Source organism: Myxocyprinus asiaticus, chromosome 26 (assembly GCF_019703515.2).
Source record: "Myxocyprinus asiaticus isolate MX2 ecotype Aquarium Trade chromosome 26, UBuf_Myxa_2, whole genome shotgun sequence".
Lineage (NCBI taxonomy): Eukaryota > Metazoa > Chordata > Actinopteri > Cypriniformes > Catostomidae > Myxocyprinus > Myxocyprinus asiaticus.
The window spans coordinates 9,039,105-9,056,255 of NC_059369.1; the positions used below are offsets into that span (position 1 = coordinate 9,039,105).

A 17,151-nucleotide genomic window follows, 5' to 3' on the forward strand; every position below is an offset into this window, starting at 1 on the left:
CCTCAACCTCCCTATCTCCACCTTTTATATTTCAAAATTGGGAGATCTAAGAGCTCAAACCGAATCCTGTGCTCAAGCCCCTCCATTATGGACAGCACACCAAATACATTTAACTTAAATGTGCTCCAGGACTATTTGAATCAGTGAACTTGTGAAATTAAATGTATATGACTCATTAACCAGAGACCGAGAGTACATATCAAGTTAATATGTAATAAAACCACCTAAAATTAGTCAAATGGACTACAGTAACAGCATTGGAAAACCAGTGAAGTTAATTTCTCCTCTATATACCACAGGGGCTGAGAGAATGTTTGACGCCATTGAAGACATGACAAGATCACGGCCCAACTGCATATTCAAGTTGTGCTGGAAATATCTGACTCCTCTTGTGTCCCTGGTAAATGCCTCTGTATTTCATTATATGTTTGAGCTTCACATATGGTTTATTTTGGTCATAAAGTCAATCAGGGGTGACTTAATTATACAGCTGTGCAGTCAACTTCACACTATAACCGCCTGTGGAAAGCAAGCGATAAACAGAATTAAAAATAGCTTTTGTTTGTGTACATTTTGTATTGATCATGGTAACTCATAAAATGATGATCAAATGATGGAGAAGAGCATTACTGTATAACTGGCCAATTCAGGCGTGCCTGCATCAGTGTTGGAGTGATGCTGTACAGTTCCAGCAGACAGGATAGATCCATCCTCTGCATCCTCCACAACCTAGCACTCAAAAATGGCCCACAAGTTCAGGAACTGCACACACACAAAAAAAATGGTGTTTAACACTGATTCAGTTGGTGCATTTCCCAATATGTAAATCAAATATATGGTGCTCTCAGTGGTTAATTTTTTTTCTTGGTGAATTACTCCCATAATGTTTTAATGGCTATTATTTGGTTGTATATTTTTGCCTGAAGGATAACTTTACCACATCAGCTTAAGCTCAGACATGTCTGGTCTCATTCTCCTTTTTCCAATAATTTCTTCACAATTTCTCTTTCTCCTCTGTCCGTTCTTAGGCATCTTTTATCTGTTCTCTGGTTGAATACAAGCCCCTGACTTTCAACCGCTCATATGTGTATCCAAGCTGGGCGTATGCACTCGGCTGGCTGCTGGCCCTGTCCTCCATTCTGTTGGTGCCTGGATGGGTACTGGTCCGACTTATTGATGGCAAAGGGAGCCTGAAACAGGTGAGGATGAAAAACATGTTCATCACTTTCATTTTTAAAGATAAACAAACCACCAAGATGTCATCAAGGAAGTGATGTACATTTTTAACTATTGCAACAAAGCTAATCTGCAAAACTAATCCAGAGTAAAACAATCTAATATGATCTCAGAATTCAGTTCTATCGAACTGTTACAAGTGTAATATTGTTTCCCTGTGTTTGTGTTTCTTGACAGCGTTTGCTTCACCTGTGTAGTCCTGACACAAACCTCCCGCTCACCTGTAAGCAACCAGCTGAAATACAGGAAATGATTTTGACCGCAGAAATGGAAGACTTGGTCAGCAGCACAGAAGAAAACCAAATGAAGGAAAACAAAAATTCAAACACTCGTATATCCTGTGGTCCATCTTTTCAATAGACCAGTTAAAAGCAGAAAGGATTATTCAGTAACATTTCAAACCAGAGCTCAAAGTTAACTTTTTTCCACAATGGTGTTTGACTGGCTATAAATATTTCTTACCAGCCATGAAATTGTGCAGTATTGTGTATCATTTCATTAAACACTTTTGTCACAAAGAAAAAATTAATTTGCTATTTTTTTTTCGCCTTCTCACTTGTATAGCCTATGTAAATAATGTAATTAAAGATAATGTTAGTCTTTAATACCTTTGGTAGAAAACACAGACATTTCGGCGTTTAAGTATTCTAAATTAGAGGGTCTACGTGTTGTGGCCAACAAAGTTTTGACTGAAAGTGTGTGTGTGTGTGTGTGTCTCCTGTCCTCCTTGTAACCTTCCGTCAGCAATGAAGTGAAAACAACTGTCGCTGTTTTGTTGTACATTTTAATGTGTCACAGTTGTGTTTGATGCAGCTGCAAAGTTCCTGAGAAAAACGTGTTGTCCTGTCTGACAGATGATGAGATCATGTCCACTTTGCTACTACTACTCATGTTTAGAGCCTGACCGATAGGGGATTTTTGAGACCGATACTGATTTTAGAGGGGGAAAATTCACCGATTACCGATATGGTAGCCGTTTTTGAGCTGGAATGAAAACAGATCTTTTCTATGTGGATTGTGCACCAATTTCGCACCAATATCAGAATCAGAATGAGCTTCATTGCCAAGTATGCTTACGCATACAAGGAATTTGTCTTGGTGACAGGAGCTTCCAGTACACAACAATACAAAACAGCAACAAGACTTTTAAAAAATATTTAAAAATTGAATAAAAAAAACAAACAAATATATATATCTCTACCTACCTTCCTACCTACCTAGAGTTGTGCTCAAAAGTTTGCATACCCTGGCAGAAATTGTGACATTTTGGCATTGATTTTGAAAATATGACTGATCTTTTATTTAAGGATAGTGATCATATGAAGCCATTTATTATCACATAGTTGTTTGGCTCCTTTTTAAATCATAATGATAACAGAAATCACCCAAATGGCCCTGATCAAAAGTTTACATACCCTTGAATGTTTGGCCTTGTTACAGACACACAAGGTGACACACACAGGTTTAAATGGCAATTATAGGTTAATTTCCCACACCTGTGGCCTTTTAAATTGCAATTAGTGTCTGTGTATAAATAGTCAATGAGTTTGTTAGCTCTCACGTGGATGCACTGAGCAGGCTAGATACTGAGCCATGGGGAGCAGAAAAGAACTGTCAAAAGACTTGCGTTACAAGGTAATGGAACTTTATAAAGATGGAAAAGAATATAAAAAGATATCCAAAGCCTTGAAAATGCCAGTCAGTACTGTTCAATTACTTATTAAGAAGTGGAAAATTCGGAGATCTCTTGATACCAAGCCAAGGTCAGGTAGACAAAGAAAGATTTCAGCCACAACTGCCAGAAGAATTGTTCGGGATACAAAGAAATACCCAAAGGTAACCTATGAAATAGGTAAGAAATACAGGCTGCTCTGGAAAAAGACACAATACGACGATACTTGAACAAAAATGAGCTGCATGGTCAAGTTGCCAGAAAGAAGCCTTTACTGCACCAATGCCACAAAAAATCCCAGTTAAAATATGCCTGACAACACCTTGACATGCCTCACAGCTTCTGGCACACTGTAATTTGGTGTGATGAGACCAAAATAGAGCTTTATGGTCACAACCATAAGCGCTATGTTTGGAGAGGGGTCAGCAAGGCCTATAGTGAAAAGAATACCATCCCCACTGTGAAGCATGGTGGTGGCTCACTGATGTTTTGGGGGTGTGTGAGCTCTAAAGGCACGGGGAATCTTGTGAAAATTGATGGCAAGATGAATGCAGCATGTTATCAGAAAATACTGGCAGACAATTTGCATTCTTCTGCACGAAAGCTGCGCATGGGATGCTCCTGGACATTCCAGCACGACAATGACCCTAAGCACAAGGCCAAGATGACCCTCCAGTGGTTACAGCAGAAATAGGTGAAGGTTCTGGAGTGGCCATCACAGTCTCCTGACCTTAGTATCATCGAGCCACTCTGGGGAGATCTCAAACTTGCGGTTCATGCAAGACGACCAAAGACTTTGCACGACCTGCAGGCATTTTGCCAAGACGAATGGGCAGCTATACCACCTGCAAGGATTTGGGGCCTCATAGACAACTACTACAAAAGACTGCACGCTGTCATTGATGCTAAAGGGGCAATACACAGTATTAAGAACTAAGGGTATGCAGACTTTGCATTTTTTTTCTTTGTTGCCATGTTTTGTTTTATGATTGTGCCATTCTGTTATAACCTACAGTTGAATATGAATCCCATAAGAAATAAAAGAAATGTGTTTTGCCTGCTCACTAATGTTTTCTTTAAAAATGGTACATATATTACCAATTCTCCAAGGGTATGCAAACTTTTGAGCACAACTGTATACATACATATATACACACATACAGACACACACATACGTAGTGCAAATCTAAATACAAATCGGTTATGTACAGCGCAAGGGAATGTAATGGCAGAAGAGGTTGGATGTGTTCGATAATATAAAAAGTCTAAGCTGTATATTGCACATTAATTACTCTCAATGGGGCAGTTTTATCTGTTCATGAGAAGGATAGTGTTGGGCCTCATGTATTCAGATAGAAGACAAAGGCAGGCCTAACACAGTCGTAAAACCTAACTCAGGCCCCCACATAACAAGTCGTAAATCTTACTGATAAAAATCGCGCCAAAATCAAACAAAGGGAGTCCAAAACAGATTACAAATCCCATGAAGCCTTGCTCACTAAAGGATCGAACTCTCAGACAGAGATAGAATAATATAGTGTGTTATTCTTGTGTTTCAAGGTTTTTGCTTGTACAGTTTATGGACCGCCATGTCCGCTCATTATTAATACTCAGGGTATTAATTTTCACGAATTTGATTTGCTGTATTGTGGTCCAACCACAGTGGGCTGTTGTGCATTTCCGCCATCACGGGTGTGACCGGCAAACTGAGTTTATCCATTAAAGAATCAAAGAACGCGGGACTGTTTACGAGCAGTCCACCGCGTCTCTGAGTGATAAACTAACAGCTCCTTTATCTCCCACGATCGCGAAATCAGCTTTTGGGCCGTCACTTAATCCTCTATCTCTCTCTCTCTCTCGTACTAACCACACACACACGCGACCCCTCACAAACATTCTGGCACACATTTTTGGCTCGTAGATAGCTTCGTGATAAAGCTCAGCTTTGTCCCTAAGCTATCGTACAAGCGGATACACGCGGTAACTGGTAGACGGCATTGACTGGTTTCTCTCCGCCCACATTCGCGGCCATATTCCGTGGCCGGAAGTCTCGCGTGACATACTCTCCACGAGAGTCACGTCCGCCATTTTGTGCACGTCCCTCCTCACACACACACACACACACACACACACACACACACACACACACACACACACACACACACACACACACACACCTTATGTGTTATAGGATTATTTTAGTTTCCATATCTAATCATATCACTGTTTAGTTTGTAGTTGTAAGTCAGAAGTTTATTGACTGCATTGTATTAATTATTAATTGATATTACTGCATAAATAAACTTTGTTTATATTACAAAGAGAAGTGTTTTGGTTTGTTTTGCATACGCCTGTGTCATGTTGACGGGATGTCAGTACTCGGATTCAAGCCTTCATTCATTGTTTTTTTTCCCGAAAATCAATATTCATCGGATGTCGATTTTCCTAAGAAAACATTCTAATATTGAGACTGTTTTACTATCTGGTTATTAGTCCCTGATTTCAGGGTGGTGCCCCGTCAATGTTAATCCTTATTAATATTCTGTTGATTTTTGATAATTGATAATTATCTTTGATGATTGTTGAATTTGAATGATCAGTAAGCTAGTGTTAATTTGAATTATTGTTTCATCGATGTTAACCATTAACGATTATCTTTGATAATTGTTGATTTAAAGGATTAAAAAAAAAAAGCTAACACTGATTCTCATCAATGTTCTATTGATTTTAATAATTAATAATTATCTTTGATAATTATTAATTATTGCTAATAACCAAACTTACTCCTAAACGTAGAACACTACATTTACTGGAGCCCCATATGAGGTTTTAATGAGTTAGATTCAATTAATTAATTTAAATATTAATTAATAACTAAATAAATAATTATAAATTATTTCTGATAGTAACATTGATCTAAACAACCAGTAAAGCCCTACAGTATCGTGCCATCCACACCACCTGAAGAGATTTATTTTGGTACCATGCTGTAGTGTAAGCTGATTGTTGACTAATGTTTTTTTTTTTCATAGCCGATACAGATGTTGATGATATTGAAAGAGCAGGGTGACTGATGACCGAAATTATGCTGGTATACACATAATACCAAGGCAAATTAAATGCATGTGAAAACAGTCACTTGACCAGATAACACAGATACAAATAACACCTGCATACCAAGCTCTACCAAGCTTTCTAATCCGTAAATGCATGGTACACCTCATCCATTCATTAACACTAGACCCGTTAACCAATGTTGTATTATCAAAGTGTTAGCTGACCTTGTCACTGCAGTGTGCTACGGAAGCAGGGATGAGAAGAAAGTGAAGAGAGGGACAGAGATAAAGATCAAACTTGAGCCCAGTTAAAACTCTCCTCTCCATCCGGAGCAGCTGTTTCTTACTGTAGGTGTTCTCCATCAGATAGCACAGCTCTGACACCAGACAAACACAAATGTGTAATCTTTTATGAAACACGGACACATTAATGTGGTCAGTTTACACTGAACGGATTTGTTAAATTGCTTGTGTACCTCTGGTAATAGGCATTCCTCCTCCTTGGCAGCCAGAAAGAGACAAACCACACCCAGCAACTGCAGGCCAGAGATGGACACTTTGATGAGCCTCAGTGTTCGATTCAACAGGTGTACCGCCAGATACAGTGTTTCCTCTGAGAACTGAAACACTTCCTGAAGAGAGGTAATAAAGCAGCCATCATAATTAGCAGTCGTCCGATATGATTTCTTTTAACGGCCAATGATCTGATATCTAGAAAGTAGGATATCGGATATAATGCAGATATAGACATAATTAACAAAATACAGTTTGATAAGATGGTGCAAAATGATGTTTATTTAAATTCAGCTATTTTGCAAACATTTATTAAATTGACTCATATTTGAAATCTCAGTATTCAACATCCACTGACAAGGCTGTTGGGAGATTCTGAAACATGCATAAGGCATAACCATTTTTGTTAAAGGGATAGGTCACCCAAAAATGAAAATTCTCATTATTTATTCACCCTCATGATATCCCAGATGTGTATGACTTTCATCTGCAGAACACAAATTATGATTTTTAGATGAATATTTCAGCTCCGTAGGTCCATACAACGCATCATCATTCTGATTAGACCTTTGTGGCTCCAAAAATCACAAAGGAAACTAGAAATAATCTAAACTTATTTAATCTAAATAAACTGTTTTTTAAAGATAATTTTGTAAAAATCCAAATAACTTTACAGATCTTTATTGTAAAGGGTTTAAACAATGTTTTCCATGTTTGTTCAATGAACCATAAACAATTAATGAACATGCACCTGTGGAACGGTCTTTGAGACACTAACAGCTCACAGACGGTAGGCAATTAAGGTCACAGTTATAAAAATTTAGGACACTAAAGAGACCTTTTTAGTGACTCTGAAAAACACCAAAAGAAAGATACCCTGGGTCCCTGCTCATCTGCGTGATCATGCCTTAGGCATGCTGCATGGAGGCATGAGGACTGCAGATGTGGCCAGGGCAATAAATTGCAATGTCCATACTGTGAGATGCCGAAGACAGCGCTACAGGGAGATGGGAAGGACAGCTGATCGTCCTCGCAGTGGCAGACCACGTGTAACAACACCTGCACAGGATCGGTACATCCGAATATCACACGTACAGGACAGGTACAGGATGGCAACAACAACTGCCCGAGTTACACCAGGAATGCACAATCCCTCCATCAGAGCTCAGACTGTCCGCAACAGGCTGAGAGAGGCTGGACTGAGGGCTTGTAGGCCTGTTGTAAGGCAGGTCCTTACCAGACATCACCAGCAACAATGTCGCTTATGGGCACAAACCCACCTTCGCTGGACCAGACAGGACTGGCAAAAAGTGCTCTTCACTGATGAGTTGTGGTTTTGTCTCACCAGGGATGATGGTCGGACTCGCGTTTATCGAAGGAATGAGCGTTACACCAAGGCCTGTACTCTGGAGCGGGATCGATTTGGAGGTGGAGGGTCCGTCATGGTTTGGGGCGGTGTGTCACAGCATCATCGGACTGAGCTTGTTGTCATTGCAGGCAATCTCAACACTGTGCATTACAGGAAAGACACCCTCCTCCCTCATGTGGTACCCTTCCTGCAGGCTCATCCTGACATGACCCTCCAGCATGACAATGCCGCCAGCCATACTGCTCGTTCTGTGCGTGATTTCCTGCAAGACAGGAATGTCAGTGTTCTGCCATGGCCAGCGAAAAGCCCGGATCTCAATCCCATTGAGCACGTCTGGGACCTGTTGGATCGGAGGATGAGGGCTAGGGCCATTCCCCCCCAGAAATGTCCGGGAACTCGCAAGTGCCTTGGTGGAAGAGTGGGGTAACATCTCACAGCAAGAACTGGCAAATCCGGTACAGTCCATGAGGAGGAGATGCACTGCAGTACTTAATGCAGCTGGTGGCCACACTAGATACTGACTGTTACTTTTGATTTTGAGCCCCCCTTTGTTCAGGGACACATTATTCCATTTCTGTTAGTCACATGTCTGTGAAACTTGTTCAGTTTATGTCTTAGTTGTGTAAATATATGTATGAACATAAAAAGATTCAACATGTTAAGTTTGCTGAAAATAAAAGCAGTTGAAATTGAGAGGACATTTCTTTTTTTGCTGAGTTTACTTCTGAAGCCAAATGGATGTATTCAAATATAATCAGGAAAATATTTACTTGACCAATAGAATACTACACATTTTCAGTGGTCGGTGTGCATACTTGCTTTCTTTCTCAAGACAAATGCCCAAAGTTTGAAACATTTTCAGTGATCCTTGCACTAAACTTTGGACTGGCTTTGCACTCAAGCAAACAGCCACTTTTAACCATGCACTGGAGATAGTAGAGCAAGATCACATATCAGTCACAGAAGTGGCTTTGCACATTCATGAACTGGGAAAAGTATTGCAGGCCAGGCTGGAGGAATCATTCAAACCCTCTGACATTAAAAAGCAGTTGGATGCCCTGGTTGAAGCTGGTGACATGTGAGCGGATGATTTCTTTTGTGCAGTGAGAAACTTTTATTCAGCATCGGTGGATTACCTCCAAAACTGTAGCCGCTCATTGTAGAACACAGAGCAATTTGAGTGGGCCCTACTGAGAGACATCCCAGAGTGGAAAGACATTCAGAGCAGCCTCGAACACTTCTACTCCAGAATCCCCGCTCTAAGTTAGATTTTTTTGTTATTAACAATTTTTATTGATTCCATATAACAAATAAAAAAATAAATAATAAAAAAACAAAAAACATAACAGAATATTTGGAATCAAATTATATACATTTACAACCCTTCCCCCCAAACATTACCACCCCCACCCGACACAAACAGGCACCCCAGTGGTCAAATGCCAATTGACAATGACACACAAACAGGCAATAAAACAGCAGAAAATATTTAGAAACATAAAAAAAAAACACAAAAAAAAAACATAAAAAGTATACATTCAAAAACAAAAAAGGTTGCAACACACACACACACATTTAAAACAAGTCTCCCTCCACTGCCCCTCCCCGAGAGCCTTCTAAAAAGGCTAAATAGCTGCCCCATTTCTTGAAGAACAAATCTATGCTGCCTAGCCTTCTATATGACAACTCTTCAAATGCTGCTACCCTGCCCATCTCCGTGTACCACTCACGAAATAAGGGCGCTTCAGCCAACTTCTATCCCCTAAGGATGACCTGTCTGCCATAACACCAGCCAGGACCCAATTCTTCATGAATTTACCCCTACATCAATGATCGCCCCATCACCTAAAATACAGAGTCTGGGGCTAAATGAAATTTGAGTACCCAACACGTCACACATAAAACTCTGAACCCTCAACCAAAATTCTTGTATCTTAACACACCACCAAAAATATGGGTTGTGTCCCCATATTCTGATTGGCATTGCCAGCAGGTGGGTGTGCCTTTAAGACCCAGCCTATGCAATCTAGGGGGGGTCGAATAGAATCGATGTAAAATCTTAAATTGCATAAGGTGCACCCTTGCATCTCTAGATGTAGACTTAATGTTTTTAAGAATCCTAGCCCACACTCCCTCCTCCAATACCAAGTTTAAATCTTTCTCCCATAATCTCTTGAGAAGTTGAAGCTCCATCCCCCAGACTCTGAATTAGCAGGGAATAATACACTAATGCCTCATGACCTTTTGGAAAAGCAGTTATCACCACTCCTGGAGTATCTGCTGCTTTAGGGGGGTGTATGCTACTCCCAAAAATAGTACAAAGCAGGTGGCACAGTTGTAAATACCTAAAGAATTGATACCTGGGAATCCCAAAATGTTGAACCATATTTTCAAAGGATCTCAACACTCCACTCTCATATAGGTCACCGAGTGTATTAACCTCCCTCACAATCCAGTCTGTCTAGCAGAAAGGGGACTTATTAATTCATAACTTTGGGTTCAGCCATATGCTTAAAGCAACATTTAAATAAGTGTCAGAATTAAACACTCTGGACACTTTTGTCCATACCACGTGCAAATGCGAGATAACGGGGTGCAGCTTAACTTCTCTGGTTAGTTTGACAAAGGCTTTGCAATGGCAAAATAGGGGCAAGAACTTCCTGTTCAATACAAAACCAGGGAGGGGCTCTCTCAGGTGTAAGCAACCAATGAGCCAAATGTCTGAGACGGAATGCATAATAAAAACAAAATCTTGGGTAGGCCTAGCCCACCTTTGTCAATCTGGGATGTTTACCATTCCAAATGAAGGACTTCGCTATGCTATCAAATTGCTTGAAATAGGGGGGGGGGGCATCTATAGGGAGAGACTGTAGCAGGTAGTTGAATTTTAATAACATTAACCTTCCCAATCACAGATAAATATAATGAAGCCCACCTGTCCACATCACTTGAAATACATTGTATTAAAGGGTCAAAATTAGCTAAATCACAAATTTGCTGGGAATAAAATACCCAAATACTTAATGCCCTGTTTGGGCCACTGGAAGGCACCCAGCTGAAAAGCCGTTACCGGGCAGTACGCTGTCAGAGCCAAAGCTTCGGGTTTAGACCAGTTAACTCTGTATCCTGAGAATTTAGAACAATAATGAATAATTCAGTGGAGGCAAGGCATAGATCTAGAAGGGTCGGAGACAAATAATAAAATATCATCTGCGTAAAGCAAAAGCTTATGCGCCACACCTCCTGCCATCACCCCTGGAAAATCATACTCCTTCCTTATCACGGCTGCTAATGGTTCCAGGGCAAGACAGAACAATAATGTGGGAAGTGGGCAACCCTGCCGAGTGCCCCTATCCAGAGTAAAATAATCTGAAATTAATCCATGTTTGTACTGCCGCAACCGGGTCTCTATAAAGTAACTTAATCCACCCAATAAAAGTATTTCAGAATCCGTACATTTCCAAAATCTTAAAAAGATAATCCCATTCTACCATATCAAACGCTTATTCGGGATCAAACGAGATGGCAGCAACCGGAGTCTGATCGTTCGCCACTGCCCACATGACATTTATGAAACTCCTAATGTTATCAGAAGAGTTACGGCCCCGAATAAACTCCACCTGATCTATATGTATAAGAGATGTCATAACTTTACTCAATTGGTAAGCCAAAATTTGACAGTATTTTAACGTCTAGTTGGATCATGGAAATTGGACGGAAACTCTTACACTCACTTGGATCTTTGTCCTTTTTAAGAATCAGACTGATCCAGGCTTGAGTCATGGTTGGCGGAAGCTTTCCATTCTTTAATGTTTCCATATAAACTTCCAGCAGAAGTGGAGCCAGTTCTGTAGCATAAGATCTAAAAAATTCTGCGGCAAAACCGTCTGGCCCAGGAGCTTTGCCTGTAGGCAAGGCCTTAATTTCCTTGCCAAGCTCCTCCAAGGTTATCTCAGAATCAAGATAATTTTTTTGCTCAGCCGACAGTTTATGAATTTCTAATGGTTCCACAAAGTTTCTAATATCCTCTTCAGTAGACGAAGATGTGGAACTATAAAGATCAAGATAGAATTCTTTAAAAGCATTATTAATATCAGTGGCCGAGGTAAATATTTCACCACCAGCAGATTTCACTGAGGGAATGGTAGAAAAAGATTCTCTATGTTTTATATATCTAGCCAGAAGCTTCCCTGTTTTGTTCCCCGACTCAAAGTATGACTGTCTTGCAACTGAACAGTAAAAACTCCACCTTTCATGACAAAATAGTATTATATCTGTATTTCAATTGGGTCAATTCTCTGAGGCCATTAGAAGACATTCGGTGTTTCAGCTCAGCCTTAGCGCTTTTAATATTCCCTTCCAATTCCACGAGTTTTTGTGCTTTGGATTTTTTGGTGAATGAGGCATACTGTATGATCCGGCCCCTAAGAACCACCTTAAGTGCCTCCCAAGCCACACCAACAGAGGATACTGAGGACCAGTTGGTCTCCATATAGACATTGATTTCAGCCTTTAGTATTTGTTGGAATTCACGCTTCTCTGCTGTTCAAGAGACGCAGGCGAGGGAGACGAGCCGGTGCGCTGGTCAAACTCCGTCAGCACGGATTTCGAACAGCACTGCCGAGTATTCACTTAACGAATCTCCGCTCTCTTCCTAACAAAATGGATGAACTACATCTCACCCACACAAACAAGGACTTTTCAACCTCTGCTGCCCTGTGCTTCACAGAAACCTGGCTGAGTGAAGACATTCCGGACAGTGTGTTAAATCTGCCAGGCTTTCAGCTGTTCAGAGCAGATCGCATCGCAGAGTAAAAGGGGAAAACAAGAGGCGATGGAACATGCTTTTATATCAATGAAATAAAAAAATCAATCAATGTTTAAAATCAATGTTGGTGTACAGATGTAACAACATTAAAGAGAATGTGCTGTCCTAATTTGGAAGCGCTCTTTATTAACTGTAAGCCTTTCTACTTGCCGCGGGAGTTTTCCAGCTTTATTCTGGTGAGTGTGTTTATCGCACCAAACATGTGTTTGAATGCGGCGCTGCAACATCTGGCTGATCAAATCACAGACACAGAACAACAATACCCGGACTCAGTTATTATTATTCTGGGGATTTTAACAAAGCAAATCTCACATGTGAACTGCCAAAATACAAATAGCACATCACATGCCCCACCAGAGACAGGAACATACTGGATCATTGTTACACAACAATAAAGGATGCATATTGCTCTGTCCCTAGAGCAGCTTTGGGACTCTCTGATCACTGTCTGGTTCATCTTCTTCCAACCTACAGGCAGAAATTAAAATCAACCAAGCCAGTAGTAAGGACTGTGAAGAGATGGACCAATGAAGCAGAGCGGGAACTACAAGCCTGCTTCGATTGCACAGATTGGAGTGTTTTTGAGGCTGCAGCCATAGACCTGGACGAGCTCACAGATACTGTTACATCATATATCAGTTTCTGTGAGGATATGTGCATTCCTACTAGGACATATTTAAAGTTCAACAATGACAAACCGTGGTTTACAGCAGAGCTCAGGCAGCTTCATCAGGCCAAAGAGGATGCTTACAGGGGTGGTGATAAAGTCTTGTACAATTAGGCCAGGAACACACTGAACAGGGAAATCAGAGTGGCTAAAAGAAGATACTCTGAGAAGCTGAAAAACAAGTTTTCAACTAACGACCCTGCATCAGTGTGGAGTGGCATGAAACAACTCACAAATTACAGGACTCCTACCCCTAACCCTGTAGGGAACCAACAACTGGCTGATGACCTGAATGTGTTCTACTGCAGATTTGAAAGGCCCAATCTCACACCCGACACCCACTCTGACCTTCACTTCACACAAACACCAACTCCTCCTGCAACCCCCCTCATCCCCCCTTCTGCTACTCAACCTGCACTTAAGATCTGTGAAGATGATGTGAGCCATGTCTTTCGGAAAGAAAAGACGAGGAAGGCTTCAGGCCCAGATGGCATCTCACCAGCGTGTCTTCGATCCTGTGCTAACCAGTTGGCCCCCATCTTCACACAGATCTTCAATAGATCACTGGAGCAGTGTGAAGTCCCATACTGCTTCAAATGCTCAATCATTATTCCTGTCCCAAAGAAACCAAAAATCACAGGACTTAATGACTACAGACCTGTTGCCCTGATGTCTGTGGTCATAAAATCATTTGAGAGACTGGTGTTGGCCCACCTGAAGAACATAACTGGACCCTTTCTAGATCCCCTTCAATTTGCTTATCGAGAAAACAGGTTTGTGGATGATGCAGTCAACATAGGACATCCTTTTTGTGGATTTCAGTTCAGCTTTCAACACAATCATCCCAGCTATACTCCAGAATAAATTACACCAACTCTCTGTTCCCATGTCTATCTGTCAGTGGATTACCAGCTTTCTGACGGACAGGCAGCAGCTTGTGAGACAGGGGAAACTCACTTCTAGCACCTGTACAATCAGCACTGGTGCCCCCCAGAGATGTGTGCCCTCCCCACTACTCTTCTCCCTCTACACCAACGACTGCATCGCCAAGGACACCTCTGTCAAGCTCTTGAAGTTTGCAGATGACACCACTGTCATTGGCCTCATCCGAGATGACGATGAGTCTGCATACAGAAGGGAGGTTGAACAGCTGGCGCAGTCAAAACAACCTTAAGCTGAACACACTCAAAACGGTGGAGATCATTATGGACTTTAGGAGAAACACCCCAACACTGACCCCCCTCACCATTCTAAACAGAACTGTGGCAGCAGTGGTGTCATTCAAGTTCCTGGGCACTACCATCTCACAAGACCTGAAGTGGGAGCCACACATTGACTCCATTGTGAAAATGGCCCAGCAGAGGTTGTACTTCCTTCGCCAGCTGAGGAAACTCAACCTGCCACAGGCACTGCTGATATAGTTTTACTTAGCAGTCATTGAGTCTGTCCTCTGCACTTCAATATCTGTCTGGTTTGGTTCAGCTACAAAATCAGACATCAGAAGACTACAAAGGACGGTTCGGACTGCTGAGAGGATTATTGGTTGCCCCATGCCCCCCCTTCAAGAACTTTACACTTCCAGAGAGAGGAAAAAGGCTGAAAAAATCACTCTGGACCCCACTCACCCTGCCCACTACCTTTTTGAACTGTTGCCTTCTGGCCGACGCTTCAGAGCTCTGAGCACCAGAACCGTCAGGTACAGGAACAGTTTTTTCCCTCAGGCTATCCATCTCATGAACAGTTAAATTGCCCAGTTGAGCAATAACTATGTGCAATACACGGTTTAGTCTTTCTTATATTTATCCAACACATCCAACCTCTTCTGCCATTTCATTTCTCTGAGAAAAAAAAAAAAAAAATAAAAACATTTGCACTGTACATAACAAATTGTATTAGATTTGCACTACCCATGTGTATGTATGTATGTATGTGTGTGTTTGTACTTATGTGTATCATTATTTTTTATTATTATCTATGTCTTGCTGCTGTTTTTGTATTGTTTTTGTATTGTTGTACACTGGAAGCTCCTGTCACCAAGAAAAATTCCTTGTATGTGTAAGCATAATTGGCAGTAAAGCTGATTCTGATTGCAGCATGGACACCGGATAAATCTTGACTCAGTGTAACAATCATGAAGGCAATGCTTTTCATACATCTTAATTTTGGACTGGACTGCTCTGCATTTTACAATAAACTCATTAAAGACAAGCGCACACTGAGAAAAATTGCTGCCAGCAAAAAGTACAAGGTGACAACAGTTACAGATGCGGATGCACCCTCTACATCGCATTGATCTGCACCTGCTATAGGTAAAGATAAGTCAGTTTAATTTTTGCTGGGAGGGGGCTATCCCATTTCCCACAAGCAGTTATATATATATATTCTTAAAATATTTGAAACATATTTGAAGTAATGGTTAAGGTGCGTACGCTCATGTATTCAAGGTGCATTCAAAGTATTTTTCATAACATTTGCTTGGTTTCACCATATGACATTTTGAAAGACAACCTTATTTTTCAGTGGGCCTTAATGCATAGAAATATACAGTATAGCTGCATTTATATTTAGAAAGGGGGTCTCTCACAAGGAAATCCTGATATTTGGGTTTTAAATAAATAAATAAATAAATGTTTAAAACCACCTGCACTAAACAATATAATTTGACTATGCAAAGCAGCAGAATAGATCAAGACATCTACATTCACCTGTAGGTGTTGACTCGTCCTGCTGAGCATAGTTCATAATTATCCCATCCTCTGCAGATATGGGAAGCTGCCGAACCTTGAAAAACAGGGATAACTGGACAGTGAGAACACAATGTGAAGAAAAAAAAAAAAAAAACATTTAGAGTTCACTTGGGTGATTTCTATCTATTAGATTCACAGTAACGAATGGTTCCTAAAAATCATGTCTTGATATAATAACAAGGTCCAATTCACGTCTTCTCCTTCAGCAAACATCCTGCGCTCCCTCAGAACACAGGAGCTCACGTCCGCAGGGGTAGTTGTCTTTCCTTAGTCTTTATGAATGTACAGTTTTTAAAATGTTGTCAAATTTAGTTAGCCAAGCATTTGCACCTTTAAGATGTTGTTAAATTGTGTAGCTTGAACGCACTTTTAAGTTTTGGATAAAAGCTTCTGTCAAATATGTAAATGTAGTTTTTATATTTGACGAGTATTACTACAAACATCAACTGATCAACTTAAAGTTAACTGGCCGCATGAATACTTGTCTACTTAAGTTTCCTGCTGGTGAGGGAATGGGATAAAATCATTTAACTGGTCAAATTACAAGCATTCTGGAGTTTTACTGAAAATCTGAGATTTACAGAGAAGATTTCTCATGCATTCTCAACAAATGAAGGTCCAACAGTTGCCTGGAATCACAAAACCAAGTTCAAGCCATGATTCACCTGGACACTGTAACTACCTGCACGCACCGACTCTCCAGCTGCACACTGACATACCATCAGCTAATTAACACCAGTGCCACTAATAAACCTTACTAATTACCCCTTCACTGAAGCTCTGCCTTAAAAAAAGTTACTGACCAATCTTGCCTTGCCATTTATTGTTAGACAAGCTTTTGCTCTTGTCTAGAAGTCTTTGGGAGTGTGTTAAGGTAGATATAAACAGCATTTTACAGAAATGATTCATAGTGACAAGGTGCCAAGAGAGGATGAATGTGGTGTTTTTTTTCCTCTCGCAAATCCTGAAATACCTTTTGAGAAGTGCATGCTATCTAGCCTATTTGTCAGCCCTAATTCCCAAATGAACGAATAGCCTTTAACATCAATGTGGGCAGCTATAT

General features: G+C 40.8%; 2 protein-coding genes across 4 annotated transcripts in view; one reads left to right on the forward strand and one right to left on the reverse strand.

The window, feature by feature from the left end:
- LOC127416867 (sodium- and chloride-dependent GABA transporter 2-like) overlaps positions 1 to 5,147 on the forward strand; it is a 47,810-nt gene extending 42,663 nt beyond the window's left edge. For all 3 annotated transcript variants that reach the window (XM_051656453.1, XM_051656452.1, XM_051656451.1), the window contains exons 12-14: positions 300 to 400; positions 1,029 to 1,199; positions 1,414 to 5,147. In XM_051656453.1, the coding sequence (XP_051512413.1) occupies positions 300 to 400; positions 1,029 to 1,199; positions 1,414 to 1,596 (455 nt within the window). In that variant the 3' untranslated portion in view covers positions 1,597 to 5,147. The remainder of the gene's footprint in view (positions 1 to 299; positions 401 to 1,028; positions 1,200 to 1,413) is intronic.
- Positions 5,148 to 6,180: 1,033 nt separating this feature from the next.
- Positions 6,181 to 16,301, reverse strand: ccnp (cyclin P). The gene is made up of 4 exons (XM_051656210.1): positions 16,281 to 16,301; positions 16,047 to 16,122; positions 6,441 to 6,596; positions 6,181 to 6,341 (listed from the first exon to the last, which is right to left on the reverse strand). Exons 1-4 carry the CDS (start codon positions 16,299 to 16,301, stop codon positions 6,181 to 6,183), a joined length of 414 nt encoding a protein of 137 aa, XP_051512170.1.
- Between the last annotated feature and the right edge of the window lie 850 nt (positions 16,302 to 17,151).

Excerpts from the sequence above, each read along its gene's own strand:
- ccnp (XM_051656210.1), bottom strand. The coding sequence starts at position 16,301 with ATGTTTGCTGAAGGAGAAGAC. Across the intron at positions 16,123-16,280 it reads TGTTTGCTGAAGGAGAAGAC|GTTCGGCAGCTTCCCATATC; the intron begins GTGAATTGGACC and ends CTGTTTTTCAAG. Across the intron at positions 6,597-16,046 it reads GGACGAGTCAACACCTACAG|GAAGTGTTTCAGTTCTCAGA; the intron begins GTGAATGTAGAT and ends ACCTCTCTTCAG.